The sequence below is a fragment of the Corvus cornix genome, chromosome 4 (assembly GCF_000738735.6).
Source record: "Corvus cornix cornix isolate S_Up_H32 chromosome 4, ASM73873v5, whole genome shotgun sequence".
NCBI lineage: Eukaryota > Metazoa > Chordata > Aves > Passeriformes > Corvidae > Corvus > Corvus cornix.
Window position 1 is genome coordinate 29,449,022 of NC_046334.1, and position 20,488 is coordinate 29,469,509.

Genomic DNA, 20,488 nt, shown 5'->3' on the forward strand with positions numbered 1-20,488 from the left:
AAAGAGACCTGTACAGTCAGAATAATCTGAGTTCTGGTTGTTTTGGCACCTGCTGGAGTCTTCTTTTATTGTCATTATGCACTGCACTCACATCTCAACCTGAAGTAGTGTCCAGTGGATGAAAGACAAGTCTCATGAGAGTGTTTAAAGCATGGGAGATTGCCCTTTCTTTGAAGGTTGTTTTGGGGGGGAAAGTTTGCTATTGGAAATAATAGAAACTAAGGAGCGGGACGTAGCCTAGGATAATAAAAATATTTTACTGGTGTCTGTCAGGTTGAATATGTGTCTGCTTAGGAACCAGAGCCTCCTAAAGTTCACAGGCAGCTGTAAAATGTAAACCAAAGTGAATATATTGCTTCCTCTTTATCATTTTTGGTCTTTTGCAGTTGTGTTACTCCTGTGTTAATTCAGGCAAAATATTTTGAAGCATTTGTCTGCAGTTTGTTGTTTTCCCCCTCTATAGGTGAATGGTGCATCAAGAAAGAGAATGTTGTTTTAGATTACCCAGGAGAAGCTGACATTTGTAGTTCAAGAGTAAGCCAATCCTAGCACAATTTTTATTTATGTATTTACTTTTGCTCGTAAGCAATAATTGTGCTGCTTTGCTGCTGTTATGCAATAGAGACTTACTGAACCTTTTAAAACCACTTATTATTTTTTGTAATTAGAACTAACTTGTGCAGCTGTCACTAAGCTCCTCGTCAGATGATATATTTATTATGTTAGAAATGAGAGGAGGCACGTGAGTAAGACTTTGAAAGGAATATGCACTGTTCAGGGTAGGGTTTTATGTTTAAATGGGTGATCAGCACGTGTGTGAGACCAAGATGATTGCAGTACCAGTGCCTGACTAGTTATGTGCTGCCTTTAATCCTGTGATATTGTGTTTCATTGTCTCCCAGTACACTACTGTCACAACTGAAATAAAAACCCTCTGAATTCAATGAACACTTTAATCTGTCATCATAATCATGAACTCTTGTCAATCATGGCTTAAAAGTTAAGCATGCGGATCAAATCTGCAGTAAGAGGAGACACCTGGACTCCACAATGTAAGTGGAGATAGTCTAGGATGCTAAAAATTGGTTTCATTTGCGTTGTACAGTTTTAGCTGAATATGGTGTTAATGTTGTTGTTCCTCATCTTTAAAAAATCTGGAAAGGTTAGTCGGTGACTTTTCAGAAGAAAATTTTTTAGCTTTTTGACTTTTTAGAATAAAATGAAACTGTTATGGGAATTTTACTTGTTCATGGCAATACTTTGGATTTTGGGTTTGCTCTTGAGCTGAGAAGAAAAATCAGAGTATGTGGAAAAGTTGAGTACCTTATGCTAAGGTTTACAAATGGCACTAAAACTGAAAGAGACTGTAGTCACTTAAAAGTACTTTTATTAATTAAAACCTGTGCTGTTGAAAATTGTAGCAAAATTCTTATTCTCTGATGAGCATTCAGAGTAATCTGAATTGTGATTGTTAGGTAATTTTCTTTTCATTACTACCAGTGAAAATAACATCACCAACTGTGATCAGGGTTGTGAGGACCTGACATATTGTTGATAGCACTGCCTTTCCCTTGTCCTTATGAGACTGGGTGTTCAGTGGCTTACCTTTTTGCCAAAAAGCAACTGCAGTCTGTTGGGGTTATTTTTGCAAGCAGAACCAGATGTTTAAGAATGAAAGCTGAAGGAAACATATTCTGGCTTTACCTCTTCTTTGTGAATTAAGTCTCACATAGCCTTAATTTGGAGTGAAAGACTGAGATTTAACCTTGGCTGATATCAGGTCTATGTGACCTTCTGCTATTGTCATGTGTGGTTAAAAGATGACAACACAACTTCCACAGAGTTATAAGCATTGGAAAAATCATTCTTTTCACATGCTAAACATATCCCATATTTGCATTGAGGTGAGCTATCCCAACTGTTTCGAAGCAAAACTAGCAGCCTGTGTTTCATCTACCAAGAGTACTGAGAGTGTGTCTAATCCTGATGTGGGTGCTTGAGAAGGACTTTTTTCCAGCTGTTGCACCTAGCTGCTTCTGTGCTGGGCCTGGCAGCTGAGAGCCATATGGCCAGCAAGGAAAAAGAATGCAAAAACTAAGAGCAAAACAAGCAAACAAAATCAGACTGATGAAATGTGAAGGGAAGAGCACATGAGGAATGTGGTGAGAATTTATAGCAGGAGGAATAAATTTATGTAGGACTTGTGAGGAAATAGAAAAAGCCTTTTTAAGTCTACCATGATGTGGGGATTTCAGCCCTCGTGTGGCCCACACATCTAAGCCTATGATCATACTGCCATGACATGGGAGAGATGTCCTTTTGCCTTGAGAAGAGATGTACACTTTTGGTTGCTTGAGGAAGCTTTGAAGCCATGGGTTTCCTCAGGTCAGAGTGAACCTTCAGAGGGAGGAATGACCAAAGTCTCCCATGCACATGCAAGGCCATGAAAGGCTTAGATGAAAAATGACTCAGACACAAGTAGTATGAAAGCCACAGCCAGGATGGATAGCTGCTCCATGCTACTGCATGGGAGGGTACCTGCCATTCACTGGGGTTGAGGAAGGTGGAGAAGTCCCCATTTCTCAACTACATGACCTGGAATGCTGCAGTCCTCCTCTGTCCTGACCTGTAGCTAGTGTTACTCTGTAAATAGTAGGGAAGGAATGACTCATTCTTGGAGATTATAATTTGACTCTCTGCTTGAGACCTATTGCATCCAAAGCACTGCATTTGAGAAGGGTAGTATGCTTTTTACACTGTTGCTTTGTTCTAATTATTTGTCATTTTCCAGATGACAGAACTTTGGTACTGAGATATAATATGACTTCCTAAAGGTGGATGAGCTTTTAAGGACTTCTCATTCTGAGGATTTTGCTTTTATAAGACTACAATTGTACCATACAGTTACTTTACCATCTGGCTGGCTGTGTGTCCTCAAAAAGTGTCTAAATTTCTTTCTAAAGTTAATTTAAATTCCATTGAGGCTGAAGAATAATTTAATTCTGATACCTTATTTCTTATTTCATCCATGTTATTATCTGAAAAAGTTAAATGAAGCTTAAATAGTTTTTCTCAATATGACATATGCTTTTTGCATCATAGGGCCAACTATTGATATGGCATGATAATAATACAATGGAATGGCTAGTTGAAATGATAATACTTTCATGCCTTGCTAGTATAGAATAGCTATCCCTACATGCTTCAGCTGTCCCTCAGCAATACTTGTCAGCCAGGTGATAGCAGCTATTTCTGTGTTTGCAAGATGACCATGTGTGCTTGGAGTGTTATATGTTCATTAAAATAGTTTAACAGCTTTACCAATAAAATTTAGTCAGTAAGAACCATCAAACTGTTCTAGCTCAGGCTACTTGGATCTATTTCAGACTACTTAAGCAAAATAAATCATAATTATATCTGGATAAAAATGCTGGGATCTGACGTGCAGCATTTCATTGGTTGCCTTATAAACGTGAATCTTCACCTCTGACAGTATTTTAACTGTACTCAGTTACTTGTGTTCTGCCACAGCTCTGTGGTGATGGAGTAACCCGTAAAAAAATGTGAAGTTCAAGAACCCATTCTTTCTGCACTGTTAAGTCTTCCTAAAATGAGCTCATGTAAGCAGCAGTGTTTCTTACGCCAGTCCTTCTACTACTGGACAAAAAAGAAAGAGAGAAAATGACATTATGAATGAATTTTGGGACTGTAACGCATTGTGAGACTTCTGTGATTCAGGAAAGTTTTGGTGTATGCATGATTATGTCAGTAAAGGCACTCCTAAAACTACAGCTGTGGCCGAGGGCATGGCCAAAGTGTTGGCATACACAGGGATAAAGTATAACGCAAAATATGCTGTAGCTCTGTTAGGTAAACCAGTGGTTCCACTTTTGCTGGAACATTTGTCACTCCTACAGAACATGAAAACAATAACATAAAATGCAGGAAAAAAAAATGGTGGGAGGAAGATTTGTAGACAGAAGAACTTGCTCTCACACCTCTTACCTGTGTTAATAAGGTAATTTGTGATATATGTAGAAAGAAGATATCCCACCTTATGTTGTGGCTTTTAAACAAGACATGCACCTGATATTTCATGTAGTGTTTAATGAACCCAGGCTTCAGGTTGGGATGAGAACTGGTAGCTGGCAGAGGACCTAAAGGGGCATATCCATTAAGAACTCAAGCATCTAGCCGCAGGGAGCAGCACCAGAAGCATTCACAAAGTTCTCAGGCAGCTTCAACCCAAAGAACTATCTGAGTGCTTGGCAGGGAAATCCTGACTTCAGATACTCAAGTGCCTGGATCTGAATAGAACCAAACAGGTGTTTGGTTCTATTCATGCCAGAAAACTATCTGTGAGGAGTGCAGTTGGAGGGAGAGAAGTGGAAGTTGTGTGGTGGTTAGGGAATGCTCAAAACCCAGGATTGCTGTGAACCCTCTACTGTAACTTACAGAAGGAAAGCATCTTTGCACTTACAGGTGAGATGGAAAACAGCTGGTGACAATTGGTGTCCCTCACAGTTCCATCTTGGGACTGGTGCTCTTTACTATCTCTGTCTCTCGGATAGACAGCAAGATTGAGAGCACCCTCAGCAAGTTTGTAGATGACAGGGACTGAGCAGTGCAGCTAACACAACAGAAGGACAGGATGCTGTCCAGGGGCACATGGACAAGCTGTAGAATTGGGCCCACAAGAAACACATGAGGTTCAACAAGTCCAAGTGCAAAATGCTGTACCTGGGTTGGGGCAATCCCTGACATGAGCCAAGACGGGGAGAAGAACCCATCAAGAGCAGCCCTGTGGAGAAGGACTTGGGGATTCTGGTGGATGACAAGCTGGACATGAACTAACAGTGTGTGCTCACAGCCCAGAAAGCCAAAGCCAACTGTGTCCTGGGCTGCATCACAAGAAGTGAAGCCAGCAGAGTGAGGGACCTGGAGTGCCATGTCCAGCTCTGAGATCCCTAGCGTAAGGATGTGGCTCTGTTGGAGTGAGTCCAGAACAGACCACCAAGATGATCAGAGGGCTGGAAACCGTCTACTGAGAGGACAGGTAACAAAATTGGGGCTGTCTAGCCTGGAGAAAACTCTGTGGAGACCATATTGTAGCCTTTCAGTACGTGAAGGGGGCTTATAAAAAAGAGGGAGAACAACTTTTTGCACAGGAAGATAGTGCTAGGACAAAGGGCACCGGTTTTAAAGTAAAAGACGAGATTTAGATTAGATGTTAGGAAAAAAGTCTTTACTGTGAGGGCAGTGGAACAGGTTACCCAGAGAAGCTGTGGAAGCTGCTTCTCTTGAAGTGTTCAAGGCCAGGCTGCATGGGGCCCTGAGCACTTGATTTAGTGGGTGGCATTCTTACCCGTGGCAGGGGGGTTGGAACCAGGTGATCTTTAAGGTCCCTTTCAAGCCCAGCCTTTCTATGATTCTATAAATATATATGTGTGTGTGTGTGTGTGCAGGTCTGGCTATTTCACAGGTGACAGTAATGGCATTCTTCCTCAGTGGCATGTGGTACTAGTGTAATAAGGTTATGCTAGATGTCTCTAGTCAGGTGGTATTTAGCATGTACAGAAATGGTACAAATCTGACTTAGGGCAGTCAGATTGCTTTGCTGTGGGGATCAGACAGACTCATTTTTGACATTTCCTCAGCCAAGTTGCATAATAGGTTCTGACATGTATCCAAGCCCTGCAATGCAATGATACTTCATGGTGAGCCAAATAGATGATGTACTGTGTGTGAAACAATGAATGTTATTTATCCAGCTGAGGCTCGAAATGAGGTAGATAATTTTATGAGGTAGGAAGCTCAGGCAGGCTGTGACAGACAGACTGAGGTACAAAGAAGACTGACAGATCAGGTGGAATGGTAATGAAGATCCAAGTGTTACATGAGATAAAAAAGCTGAGAAAAGAGGATAGAGCAGAAAAGGCTGATGAAGTATCCTGGAATAGATCCATGCAGAGTTTATAAGAACATGCTCAGCTTTGGAGATAGAAATCCTCCCTTTGGTGGCAGTGCTGTGGGTAGGGACCATGGATTTGTCTGTTGAATCTATTGTCACCTAGATAGACATCCAGCGGGTGAGTGCTCAGCCCACTGGGATGTTTCAGTGCTCTTTGCTGGAGGTGGGGACCATCCGGGCAGGTGGAGGCTGGCAGGATGGGGCACTCACTCACACAGCATTACCTGGAGCCACCACACTGCTCGTGGCATGCATATTTCACAGGAGGAGGGGTTAGGCTCAGTGCCTGCCACTCTGCTCTGCTGCCTGCCTGCAGTGCTGGCCTGTTGGCCTGGTGCTCCTCCAGTTGTGAGGGAGAGGTGCCAGTTTGCTGGGGACGCTCTCCTCTCCGAGTAGTGAGGGGTTGGCTCTCTTCAGTGCCCTACTCCTTCCTGAGTCAGTTTAACAGGGAGAAATGTGAAGTGGGATAAAATGATGACAGCTGGGTTGTACTTTGTAAGTGAAAAGGAAAGAGTTGGATCCCTTTATGGCGTGGAGTGATGGAGCTTGAAATGCAATCAATAGCAGTTATTTTCCCAGTGTTAGTGTTGAATCAGAAGGGATGGTTTGGTTGGTATAGTTCAGCTGACTCCTGGATATTTTAATCACATGATTTCAGCAAGGCTGACAGTTTTATGCCTGACGATACTGAAGTAATTCTACGACCTTCAACAAAGTTGCTCAGGATTTACTCTGAGAATGTAGTTGGGTGAATTCATTTTTCTGACTTGACAGGTAAAAACCTTCTGAAAGGCTGTGAACTTCATGTGAAATGGTATGTCCTTTGAAATATCCAGGAAAATATTCTTCTTCTCATGTACACGTGGAATACTCGTTCCCTTTAACAGTAGCTATGTTTGTGTGTGAAACACTATGTGAGCAATATCCTGGGCATCAGTAAAAGAGGGAATAGGATTCTGAACTCTTGTGTAATTCTTAGGTTGGTGCATGGTTTGATGTAGGAGCTGTTACTTGTAGTGAGGGTTAATAGCTTTTGGAGTTTCTTATAACCATAGATGGGTAAATCCATTTATTTTGACTTGATGATGCCACTGTAATTCTTTCCAAAATTAGGACAAACTTGACTTTCTGCATCAGCTGGTGACCAAATGGCAAAGCATGTTTTGTTCCTGGCAGGTGCTTATAGTGGTACTCTAGGTCTCACTCACCAAATGGGGTGGGTATTTTGGTTTTTTTTCAGTCTGCTGTTTCTGAAAGATAGAATTTGTTTGCTGTAAATGCATCAATAAATTTAAAGAGTATGGGTGGTTTTGTCCATTTTGTGTGGGGTGAGAGGGGGGGTTTTTTTGTTTATTTGTGGTGGTTTTTTGTTTTTCTGACAGACACTCATGGTAGGTAAGAAAGACAAAACTTTTTGAGTGGCTGACATTTTGTGCTTGAGAAGATAAATTTAGATAAATAATTGACTTTTAGTTTCAATTAGCTTTTAGTTTCTTTCCATTCCAAAATTCCCTTCATAAATATGGAAGAGCAGTGGCATTATTTTTTTTTAAACAACTGAATGGAAAAAAAATCTTTCTAAATTTTCTGTTGATAAGAATTAAATGGTTTTGGAAGAATAAAATAATTTCAAATATTTTCAAACTAAATTAAGTTAAAAATGAAAACCAGGTGATCTGGCATTTTACTCTTACTCCCTACTTGTGGGTAAATGTAGTGATCCTGGAAAAACAAGGTTTTGGCAAAGTTGGCTACTAGAAACAAGCTTTTGCTTATTGCTCAGTATTATTTATTAACCCAACTCACTCCACTGAGATTTAAACTCCTATTTTTGTTCCTAATACTTCTATTTTTAGTATGAAAATACATTTTAAAACAAAATACTCTTAAAATACTCCGGAATAAATTCAATTCAGCATGGACGTTTCTGATACTCTTGAAGAGACTTTCATTTTTTACCCCAGGCAGGCAGGAAAGTTCAGAGTAGTTGTGTCATGTTGAGTGTTTTGTGCAAGCTGTAAAAATCTGTGGGCTTGATGTAAGCTGACATTATCCATAATATAACTTTATTCACTGCTCCTTCTGCTGTGATGAGTCTCCACCAAATCGTCCAATTAGTGCAAAGTTATAATATTATAGACAGATGGAAAATTAATATTTATAGAAAATTGCCCGAGGTTTTGATAGCTTGAAACTCTTGGAGGTACAGATGATATGTTAGCAGTTGAGATGTAGAGAAAGCAGCCTGTTCAGAAAACATGAAAACTTGTGTACTTTCTGAAGCAGTAGGTCACTGAGCGATGACCATAAATTTCAGCTTTAGTTTTCTGTGAATTGAAACCATCTGTGGTAAACTGTTCAAAATGAATTAGTTTGTATTGGTAAAAAGTAAGTAAATAGATATATATATAGAAACTATTTCCTCAAATGGTCACCAAAATCTAGCAGAAGTTTGCAAGGTCCATCTCTCATCTCACAGTTATTTTGAGTTTTGCAAATGCCACCATCTTGACAGACTTAAACAGTGCACAAATCAAAAAAGTTTTAATGAGAGGGAGAAGAGATACATGTCAGTCAGTGTCCCTTAAGTACTGTTGGTCTGATGGTCAGGGACGGTAGTATGGTTTCATTAATATTGGTCTAAGTCCAGAGTAATAACCTCAGTGGTGTAGTTACTTTGGAAACATAGTAATTACAGTAATTTTTCTGGTGATTCACACATTCGAATCTAATAATCTTAGAATAACATGTTAGAAGGGAGCAGCAACTGATTTCAGAGGAGAGAGCTGAACTGGAGCCCATTCTTTGCTCTCATTGTACACAGCTAAACTATCAACTTAGTGCTCTGTGGAAGTCTGGTTTTCTGGACAGATTTCATTCCTTCCTAAAATTCATAGCTTGAAGTTACCTTCAGGGTTTTCTGTTAGTGACTTTAATGTGTTTTGCTGATCTGTAGCTGAAATTTTTAATTTCAAAGTGCTGTTTCTTTCTCAAAAGCAAACCTGGTAGTAGACTTGTCTGTGTGTGTGCACACCTATAGCACACTTAAAGTTTAATAAAATAAAATATTACTACCCTGTTTAGCAGAATATTATTGCTATATGCACGATGACATGTCATTATCTGGAGAAGAACCTTTTAAGTTTCTCCTGCACATCCATGTTCATGATGAGCCCAAATTACTCTATGGCTGTATTGTCAGCTTGGGTACAGCCCAGGAAATCTCCACAGAGGGCCTCTGCAGGGCTGTGTGCATGCAGGGGGACTCTAAGAAGTTTCAGTCTTAGTTGCGGGGGGAGAAAATAGAGGTGTATATAGAAACTTATTGTGTCTGTAACATGCTATTTCCTGTGTAAGAAGTTTCCATAGATGCCCCTTGCAGAGGCTGGAGTGTTTCAGGAGGAAGTTGCAAGATTCTCCCATACTTAAGTGATACTTTTGCTATATTTCATGATACCAAAATATTCATGCTATTGATTATGAATATCCCATGCCATTCTTGCCTTGTATGATATTGTTGTCTTAAACTTGTGTTGCATTATGCCACTACAGTAATTATTAGAACAGGAAAGAAGGATTTTAGTCAAATTTACAATGCTCTGATAGGACTAAGCCTCTCCATGTTAAAGACAAGAGCTGCTTTTCTATTTTCTTTCTTTTCCTTCTTCATGTTTCTTTTCTCCTCCCTTCTCCTCCCTTCTCCTCCCTTCTCCTCCCTTCTCCTCCCTTCTCCTCCCTTCTCCTCCCTTCTCCTCCCTTCTCCTTTCTCTTTTCTTTTTTTTCTCCTCTTCCTTCTTCCTTTCTTTTTAAATCAATAGTATTTTATTCACCTGGAAAACTAATGCTGTTTCATATATATCTTGCAATTGTTTCACTAATGTTGCTTTCCAGCATCTTAGTATTTTAAGCCAGATTGCTGCAAATACATAATGCAAAGCTATTTAAAAGCTGTGGCATGATACTTCAGATGATTTGTAAAGTTTAAAGTAGCAGACTATTTGCACAAAACCACCTGTGCATCTCGTATCCATTACAAACGGTGAGATACAGCCACAGCAGAGGTACTTGTGCTCCTGCACGCGTCGCTGCTTTTGGAAATTCCACCCGTGCGCTTGCCTCTCTTCAGCGGCTTTGAGAGTCCCACCTGTGGTTCTCTTTTCAGAGCAGCCAAGTTTCAGTACTTGTGTCACCCCCACAGCTGCTGCTTCTCCTCCAAACTGTACATGGAGAAGTGCAAGTGTGCTTTCCTGGCATTTTCAGGAACAGTATGTCAAGGTCACCAAGAAGAGTGGGGAAGGTGTCTGCAGTCTGACATCTGAGATCTGAAGTTTTTAGAAGAGGATATTGAAGGCAGAAATGAGGGGAAGAAAGGATTTTTTTTCCTTTTTTATTTTTTTTTCTGGAGGTGACAGCAGACGCTGGTTGTATTATGTAAATACTTGTGGAGAAGAGACAATGAGAAGTAAAGATTTCTCAGCAAAAGGAATACAGTGACTAAGCCATTGTGTTATGTCTAAAAAATATAAACTGGAGGCAAAGCACATTACACTGTGTCTGTCAACACATACATTGTTGTTAAGTGTTTGGGGGATGGCAAGCCAGGTGGTGATTTCTTCATCTCTTGCATGTTTTCAGATAGAGGCTGAAAGCAAATTCCAGAGGATTTACTCTTATAAATAAATACTAATCTTCTGGCTTAATACAGGAATAACTGAATAAAACTTCATGTCCCATGATGTATTTGGTTTAGGATGATTGAAGGAATGGTGCAGCAATTCTGAGGAATACGAAGACTTTTTTGAGAGAGGAAAAGGGGAAATTTCTTCTCTGGGGTTCATGGTGGAAGCACAAGAATTGATGGGCTTCAGTGCAGTGAGTTGGACATAAAGAAAAGTGTTCCACTGGTCAGAACAGTGAAATATTGGGGGGGAAAAAAACTCCTGTGGAAGTTGCAATAATAATTTAGATGTGGCTAACATTTCCTTGAAGAAGAGGGATGAACTGGATGACCTTTAAAGATTCTCCCAGCCTTTTTTCAGAGAGCCTGTAGTGGGTACCATAGCTGTAAAATTTATCCCAAACTTCCTAAATCTTATTCAGGTTATCTTTTACCCCTGCTCAGCCAAAGTCTCTGAACTTCATGTGGTACATCAGTCTAATGCCCTTACATCCAAACAAATGATATTCTATATGTAATTTCAAGGGACAAAGTTACAATCTACCATCTTCATTTTAGGTCCTCCAGGGAAAAGAGGTAAGCGGGGAAGAAGAGGAGAGACTGGTAAGTTTTCAATTTCATAAGATCTTTTGTCATTTGATGTCTGTTTTTGTGAGGATGCATACCCAGCATGCCTTGATTTTTAGTTGTATTGCATGTGTGCTCTGAAAAAGAATTCTGAAACTTCTCTGGTAAAATATTGTGAGCCTTGGCATATATCTGGTGGCCTTCCAGATATTTTTCTAGTCTTGGGCATCCTTTATTTGTAGGCACACTTCATAAAGCTCGACACGGTGTCTTTGGAAACACATCTGTAACTGTCAAACCCTTTAGGGGTCTTCTCACACTTGCACAAGTTAGAATAACTCCATGTAAGTCTGTAGTTGGAATACTGTGTCAGTGTTACATCAGGCCCCTTTGGCTTGAGGAGAACAATTTTATAAGGAAATAAATAAGGAAATAAAATTCCTTATGTCAAGAATGTTGATAATCAGGGGCATAATGTGATAAGTAGACTACTCTGCATGAGAGAAGTTGTTTTATAGAAATGAGCAGTTAAGTTCTAACAGAAATAAGAAAAACATTTGTTGGTTCATTGCTCTGTACCAGGGAGGTTGCCATTGATAGAAACCTGCTGGTGGTGCGTAGCTTGAAATTTCATTTGAGGCAAAGTTGCGAGATGCTGAGCACCTCTTGCTGTTGACATTCACAACAATTGAATCAATTACCTTGTGGGATTGAGTTTTTCATCAAGGTGACCTTTGTGGAGGCAATGCAGTAGAAAATGAGCATTTCTATTCTCCTTGGCTGTCTTGTCTAATCTGCCAGCTAGGAAAGGCTTCCAGTCACCTTGATCTCTATGAATCTTCCGTAGCCTTTCTTATCTATGTAAAGGATAATTTATCTGGCTCTTAAAAACTATTTCCATATCTTCCTGAATCACAAAACTAAAGCCAAGCCCTGACAAAGGTTGATACAAATCACCTTGGTGTTTCCATTCACTGTTGTTTTAGTATTTACTTCAGAGAAAGAGGCTATGATATAGAGAGAAATTCTGTGGTTGAAGATTAAATTACAAATGATCCTGGAAATTAATTTGTGCGATACACATTGATTCATTGTACATCTCAAATAAACACATGCTAAACTATTAATAAAGGAAATGGATCCCTCATTTAAAAACAGACCTACACCTTAAAATGCTGTTTAAGAATGTTTGCCAGAATAAAGAAATTACCTTAGTTGCTGGACAATAAAAATTGCATTGTTAAAACCAAAAGGCTGTCAATATTAAAAGCAATCTCAAAGTACAGCTGCTGCTGCTTTATACTCCTTTTGCACTTCACTTTATTCAGAAATTAGAGAGAGGCATAAAAGCTTAATGAAATGCCGTTGATTTGGGAGCTGCAGCTGCTCAACCTAATAAGACTGAAATAGTAGATTTGATTTGTGGCCCTTTGATAATGTTTCCAAGAACTCCTACACAAAAGTCTTTGAGGTCTAAATAATTGAAAAAATGTGCAAATATCACTTCACAAAGTGTGACATTTTAATGGGGAGCATTTTATATGTGTGCCTTGAGAGAGGAAGGCAATGAAAAGAAAGTTCAGCACTGTCAGGTGGCCACTGAAACCTCCCCTTACAGGCGAAGTTGGAATTCTGGAAGATGCTGGTACATGTATTCTTGACAAGATGCCCAGGTTAAATGCCAAGGGTACTTTGTGCAATTCCTCAGCCAAGCTCTGATCAAGTGCTTACTGTGTGGTTAACTGAAACTGGTGATGTGGTTACATATGCTTTATGTGGAGTCTGAAAAAATGAATTGTAGTCCATGGCTGGTATTTTTGGACTGGCATGAAATTGCATGGAAATGAATGGAGAAGAAATTTTCATAAGATTGCATGACTGTAATGAAGATTTGTTAAGGTAAGTGCATGCATTTAGGCAGTAGTCATATTTACAAGTTTCAGAGCACTACCAAAGCTCAAGATTACTTGAGTGGGAAAATGTGTGCCCGGTATTACCAGTGCTGCTCACTGACAATCCCAAGGCCTTGTGCTTGACTGTACATGTATGTCCTTCTGCAGTAACTTCGTAACCTTACATGTTCTTTTTTTCTTTTTTTACCCTTTTTTCCCCTCTCCCCCACCCCACAGGACCTCCTGTAAGTACAGTGATACATTGTTGGTTCTTCCAGAATCAGGGAGAAATCTGTTAGATCCTGTTAAGCTATCAGCGTGATAAAATGATCATGTATACTCAAGAGGGAATTTTGATATTTACACATACACAGTATTTTGGAGCTGAATAATTTAATCAGAAAGTTCCTTAAGAAAAAAGTCTCTAAACCAATAAAGCTTTATGTTCAGCGCTCCAGATGGCCATTTGGATTCACAATTCTGCGTAAGTATGTTATGTTCATTTTGCCTGTGACTTCATAACACAGATTTTACTGCAGTATAAAAACTCGCGAGTATCCTATCTTAAGCCCAGACTTGGCCACTTTTGCTAGGTAATAACTTCCTCTGCATTTATCACAAAGTCTTGGGGTAGAATCTCCCTGTTCTTTGGAGGCATACAGGCTGTCCAGCTCGTTTCACTGTAATTGCTACTGAAGCCAGTAAGTGCTTGTGTAAAATTATTATTAAATAATACTATTCAATTGTCGATTGAATCTTGTGCTAATTCTTCTTGTGAGAAAACATTTTCTCTCTTCTGAGGTTTTGAGGGTTTTTTTGTTTTTTTGCTTGGGTTTTTTTGTGTGTCTTTTGTTTGCTTACTTGTATATTCCTACAGTAGGTCAAAAGTCTGACTTGAAGGACAGGAGTAAGCACATATGTCTCAAACATTTGTATCTGTCATGCCATCCATGTGCATCATATGGTGTAGGAGTGTGACTGTTAAAACATTATTTCTTTTACAGTTTGCAGACTTTTGTGTTTTTTTCTTTAATAGATGCAGTATTTCCACAATATTTTCAAGACTCTATCATCTGTCTATTCTATGCTACATGCATGTTTAAGAATATTTAGTTAATATGTTGAATTCCTGCTGTGACCTAAAGATTTTACTGTAAACTGCATATATTGAGTCATGCTATTACTTATCCTTGTGAGATTTTGACCATGTGCTCAGCAATTCATAGTGACAAATTCATTTAACAAGCAATCAATGGAAAGACAGGCTTAATGCTTAAAGGTGCTGTTTACTTGAAAGAAACACTCTTTCCCCCAATTTCTTTTGCAGCCTCCAATGAAGCACAAAGAGCAAACATAAATCATGATACAGGCTATTTTCCTGTACCAAGGCAATGTGGCAAGAGTTCACTATATGCCTCATTCAGAATGTCTTTGACTTCAGTTCCCCACTGTTTCAGTATAGGTACACTGAAAAAACCCAAACAATCAAACAAACACCCCCACCCCCCCATATAAGCCTTAATCTTGGCAATATTAGCACAGACCTGAAATAGATTCCAAAACTAAGTAATTTTAAGAAGCATCCAACTTCGAATTGAAGTTTCATGCTTGAAACCTGCAAGACTTCATCTTGCTGACGGGCAGCAATGCTTTACATTGTTACAAGCCATGAAAAATGTAATTTCTCTTCCTAATTCACTTCTGTATTTATGCAGACACTGGCTAGGGGCAACTGTTGTGATCTTAAGTATTGTTTTCACCTGGGAGACTGTGGTAATAGTTTTCATTTAAAATATCAAATATTTGTATATCCCACATGAAACTGCATGGAATTAGGTGTAGGTTGTAATTTCAAAGGCTTCTGCAGTGCTCTGTTTATTTTTTTTGTACATGACTACTGAGTAGCACATGTAATAGCAGTCAAAGGCTGGGGAGTTTGAAATTTTTTATGATCATTTACAGCCATCTCAGATTTCTTCTTTGGCACCTCTGTTCTAGTGGAATCTAATACTTTACTGCCTAAGCACTAAACCTTTTTATTTTTAAATTAACTACATATTGCCTGTCAGTTTACATGGCTAATTCTCTCCATAGAAACAGAATTTCACTAGGCCAGTAGCCTTTTAATTAAAGTGCTTATTTAAGTTAAAACACATCCATTGCCAAAGCCTCATTTCTTCACTGTGTAGTACCTATCTCATATTTATTGGTTTGAAATGTCATCACATACAAAACAACTAAGCAATACACGAATTATAATTTCCTAGTGATGTACTCTGCATGTTTGTTATGTCATATGTCATGACTGTGTTGTTAATGTGTCGTACCATTTCATCTCATTCAACCAGGGCCTACCAGGGCGAAATGGCTATCCGGTAATACCATCATATGTTTATGATAGCAATTTATGATTACTCTAAAATCCTGTTGGTGTATTTTGGTTTTTCTTTATTACTGTCAAAATGACCCTTTTTTTTTTTTTTTTTTTTTTTGGTGTCTCAGATGCCTAGAAAATGTAGGATTTTCCTTTAAAAACAAAGCTAAATAAAAAGCCTTTGACAAGTTTCTGAAAAGAACCAGACTATTTACAATGCACTGATTGTTTGATGTTGTACATATTTTGTGTTGAGTTTCTTCATTCTTGCATACAAAATTCATAATTAATTAATTCTAAAACTTATTAAGATACTGCATCTCAATTTTCCGTGCTAGAAAGCTGTAGTGTTGCCATATGGACCCTCTGAGTCCTTTCTTTTGATTCTGTCCTGTTTCACTTGACCGCATCATTCAATGCATTTTGAGCAAACTAAAGTGTTATGACAGAGGTCCTAGCAATTGGCTGCAATGACTATCACAGAGTAATTTTTGATAATGGATGCAATGCATTTTCCTGTCAGTTTCATTCACATCTTTAGGATTTATTGCCTGGAAAAAAAAATATGAAATAATGCATCTTTCTAAAATCTATTAATAATACATTTCTTTCTAGTAGTCAGGCAAACTGTCTGCAGCATCCCATTCATGAAAGAAGTATATGCCTGCTGTCACATGGGTATTAGAAAGCAAGTGACTAAACGTGGTAATATATGTGCACAACATAGTGACTGTTGAAGTATAGTAATGATATTACTTATAGCACTTGATAATGTCGTTTAAAGGACCTTCCCATATTGATTTGGCAATCAATAGGCAAAATACAGACAGTGAGTTTTAAAAATATTTCCATTGGTAAAATATAAATTGCATAGCATCTGCAGCTGGAGGACGACTTTGTAGAATCACGGACTTTCAAAATGGTTTGGGTGAGAAAGGAAATTATGGATCATTTAGTTCCAATCCCTCTGCCATGGGCAGGGACACCTTCCACTAGATCAGGTTGCTCAAAGCCCTGTCTAACCTGGCCTTGAAAACTTCTAGGGGTCAAGAACGCTTCTAGGGATGGGTCATCCATAGCTTCTCTGGACAATCTGTTCCAGTATTTCAAAACTCTCATAATTAAAAATTTCTTTCTTATAGCCACTAAAAACTTAATTTCTTTTAGTTTAAAATCATTACCCCTTGTGCTGTCACTACAGGCCTTGGTAAAAAAACCTGTATTTCTCCACACCTTTTTTTTGTAGGCCCCCTTTTAGTGTTGAAAGGCTGCAGTAAAATTTCTCTGGAGCCTTTGCTGAACAATGCCAACTCTCTCAGCCTGTCTGCATAGAAGAGCTGCTCCCTCCCTCTGATCATCTCTGTGGTCCTCCTCTGAACTTGCTCCAACAGGTCCACATATTCTCTTACATTGTAGGCCCCAGAGGTGGACACAATACTCCAGATGGGGTCTTACAAGAGTGGAGCAGAGAGGGAGAATCACCTCCCTTGATCTGCTGGCAGCACTTAATTTGATGCAGCCTATTTCAATGCTTTTACTTGGGCAGGTTCTGTAATTGCTGAGTGATGTCACCAATGGATAGTTGAAAGTTGACTGGTGAGGAACTGATCATCCGTGTCAAGAAACCTGCTTGGATGTACTGAAAAAACATTATCAGGTTTCTGAGTGCACATTCCAATTTCTCTTAGAGTGATTTATCTGTGTAGGTGAGTACAAGCTTGTTTCCTTGAAGAGATTTGTTGTGGGATCTGAAAACAATGAAGATACTTCAGAGCCATGGTTCTGTATTGAAATTGCTGAGTCTAATAGTGGTGGTGTTGTGGGCAAACTTTAGTCTGAATGCATTTCTCCTCACGTGTGCATCTGCCTGTGTACAGGCCAGTGTGAGCCTTCAGCAGTGCTTAGCACTTGACTGAGTACTGCTTCTTCCTGCTTGAAAATGACTGGGAATAAAACTGGGCTTTGCTTATTGAAAGTTGTCATATGGCTGAATGTTTCAGTCTTTTCAGTTACAGTCTTACGCTCCTGCTTTGAATGGGAAATATGTAAGTGCAAGTGCAATGTACTTTAAAAGTACTTGTACAGCCCTGTAGAGCTCTATGAGAAGGCTATTAGAGTTCTAAGTTATTTCTCCAGAGTCTTATTTAACTCCTGTAGAAGCCTTTTTACTTAAATCTCTATTGGATTTTATGGGATATTCTGTGAGGATGGTGATGTGTATCTGCCACATACCACCTAAACCTAATGCAGCTCTCTCACAAAAGCAAGTGGCTGTTTTCTCCAATACTTAAGTTTTCTTTGCCTGTGTTTATTCTAGTTTTTAAAGATACTTTAAAAAATAAGTAATTACAAGTAAAAGGAATTACAGTGAGAAATCTAAGTTCCCAGGAAGATATATCACCAAAAATCAATAAAATGAGTGGGGCTTACTGCTAATGAGTAACTCATTTTTTAAGGGATTTATAAAACCATGATTAACTGGTTATTATTTAAGGCACCATGAATACTAAAAAAAATGTACACTGGTGCAACTTCTTTTTCCTCATGACAAGCTTTGTATAACAGACAGTGACCAAATTCAGAATTGTGACTCTTTCAGCTTGAGTTTAAAATTGAAATAGACTATCACATCTACTCAAAGAAAAAAGAGCGCACAAACATTGGAGGATGACAGGCATTTGTTGCAGGGATTTTGTATGACAGTGTCACTTTGGAAATGGTGCTAGAACTTGGAAAAAATACATGCATACATACACACCCTTAAAGAAAACCCACACCAAATCCTCCCTGCAAAATTACCCAACCACTAAAAAAAGTAATATGTTGTGAATGCAGTGAGGAGGCCAAATACACAAACCTTGGGGTTTTGTAAACCTCTGTAGGTTATATAGGTAGCAGTTATTTACCATTTCCCCTTGAAAAATTGAAGCAAACAGAATTTTTCTCCTGCCGCATTTCCCAAGCAGGGGAATACATCAAACTCAACATCCAAGTAAATCATCCTGGAAGTTGCCACATGTGTGGTGGAAAAGCTGCACTTCTTCAGAATTAAGTGTCAGAATATGGAAATACCCATAGAGCATGTCTTCATAAACAGAGAAGTGGGGAAATTTCTCCTATGTCTCTCCATGACAGTCAGTCTGCAGAGCACTTTGTGCATTTACAAGACTTTCAGGAGCCGTGGAGAGAGTGGCTGCTCCAGGTGACCATGTGCCTTGTATTAAATCCCATTTCTTCTAACATCCTTGTTTCATCTTCAAGAAATGTAGACAGATTCCTCTCTTGAACAAAAGAAAAAGTGTCTAAATTGGAGATTGTTCTTCTGTAAGTGTCAAATATCATCACTTGATAAAATCTGAAATGTAGATCTTTGAAATCTCACCTGTTAATTAATTTAAAATTTTCCTAGCTCTCAAAAGACTTACGTCAACATAACAAAGGGGCAAACCTTAGGAGTGCAGGTAGAGGCTTTCAATTATTCTTTAGCCTGATCTAATTCCTTCTTGATTACAATACGTCTTTGTCATCATGCTTCTGATTCTTGCGCCCATAAAATCTTGTCCCAACATACCTTGAGAAAAGCTGTTATCCTGATCTGTAAGGAATTTCAGGTTGCTGTTGTAAGTCTCTGGTTTCTTCTCACCTCATTTTCTGTTCGTATATTGCAAAAGGCAAAGAGAATTCCAGGCAGAACAGTGGAGGGCTGTGAGGCATTTGAGTTGGAAGAAATAGGCCTGGTGGGGAAGAACATGAAAACCATCCTTGTGAGAAATTGGTAAAAGGCCTTTTTTTATCCTGCTGTGTTGCTTTGTCTTTGATGGTGCTTCATATTTTGTGTTCTTCTGTGTCTCCAGTTAGAGATTGGGGCTGCCTAGGCCAAAGTGTAATAAGTAGCAGTGTCTCTGGATATACATAAAATTAATCCCATCCAAGTGCAAGTTTTTCAACCTCAGATACAGTGTTAACTCAGCTGCTGTAAAACAAATAAAATTGGAATAATCAAAAGAGAAGAAATGAGCAATGGTCATGAGGTTTTTGTCTGTAATTAAACGTAGCCTATGGCAATATTAAGCATTTTTGCAACAGCTGTTGTATTTCTAGTAGCTGGTCAGATCTCCTACTTTTCAGAATCATACAAAAATATAAAAGTCTAACCTCAAGGAGCAGCTATCTCAATTCCTGACCTTACCCTGAGGATTTGGCTTGCTGATCCTATAAAATTTCCCAGTTTACAGCATTTTTTTTCCTCAACAGGTGTCTTCACAGACCACCTTTTATTTTTGGCATTTGCCCAACATAATTCTTAGGCATATGGCGGCAAAACTTTTGCAATAAATTTCAGGTTTGGTAGTGAAACATTGCAAACTATTTCAGGTTTTGATTTTTTTTTTCCTTTTAAATGAACAGAAAATTAAAAACATATTGAATCTCAGCAGCTTCTTTGTACTGTGAATTTAGTACGTGTTTTCTCAGTTTATATGCTTTATCCTTGTATTCAGTCATGATAGAAGAGATTGGCTTAAGAGACACGAGGTTTTCAGTTGATCCATTTGCCTCAAACTCCTTGCTTCTTCTCAGGGAGTGGAAGGAGATACAATTGGTCAGGTGTCCATCTTAAAAAATTCCTGGGTTTACTGATGTCTTTGTTTGGAACCATATTCAATAACAGTATCCTCAGCAAACCCAAATAGATGGTTCAGGTTAAACAAGTGCAATGTTAAACTTGCTGCCATGCAGGTTAACTTTGTAATATTTCTGTGCTGTGAGAACTAGAGGAAGGTTGTAAAAATGTGGTAATTTTTGTAAACATACTGTAGCTGAGGACATACTGATAATATTCAGCAAATAAACTTCCAGTTTTTCCTACAAATTGTGGGATGTCTAAATCTTCATGGCTAAGTACTGTCTGTGGCCTTTGTAATCACATCGGTCACATTCATACAATTACGGGGTTTTACAACCTTCGGTTCTGGAAATAACATGTAATACAATTCATGAGTTTAATT

General features: G+C 38.9%; 1 protein-coding gene across 18 annotated transcripts in view; it reads left to right on the plus strand.

Annotated features, from left to right (window-relative positions):
• The window catches only part of COL25A1 (collagen type XXV alpha 1 chain), a 304,904-nt gene that overhangs the window by 143,911 nt on the left and 140,505 nt on the right, over positions 1–20,488 (plus strand). For 12 of the 18 annotated variants that reach the window (XM_039550380.1, XM_039550385.1, XM_039550384.1 and 9 more), the window contains exons 3-5: positions 11,208–11,252; positions 13,346–13,353; positions 15,457–15,483. In XM_039550380.1, coding sequence (XP_039406314.1) covers positions 11,208–11,252; positions 13,346–13,353; positions 15,457–15,483 — 80 coding nt within the window. The remainder of the gene's footprint in view (positions 1–11,207; positions 11,253–13,345; positions 13,354–15,456; positions 15,484–20,488) is intronic. The other 6 variants (XM_039550396.1, XM_039550392.1, XM_039550390.1 and 3 more) reach the window with 1 other exon arrangement.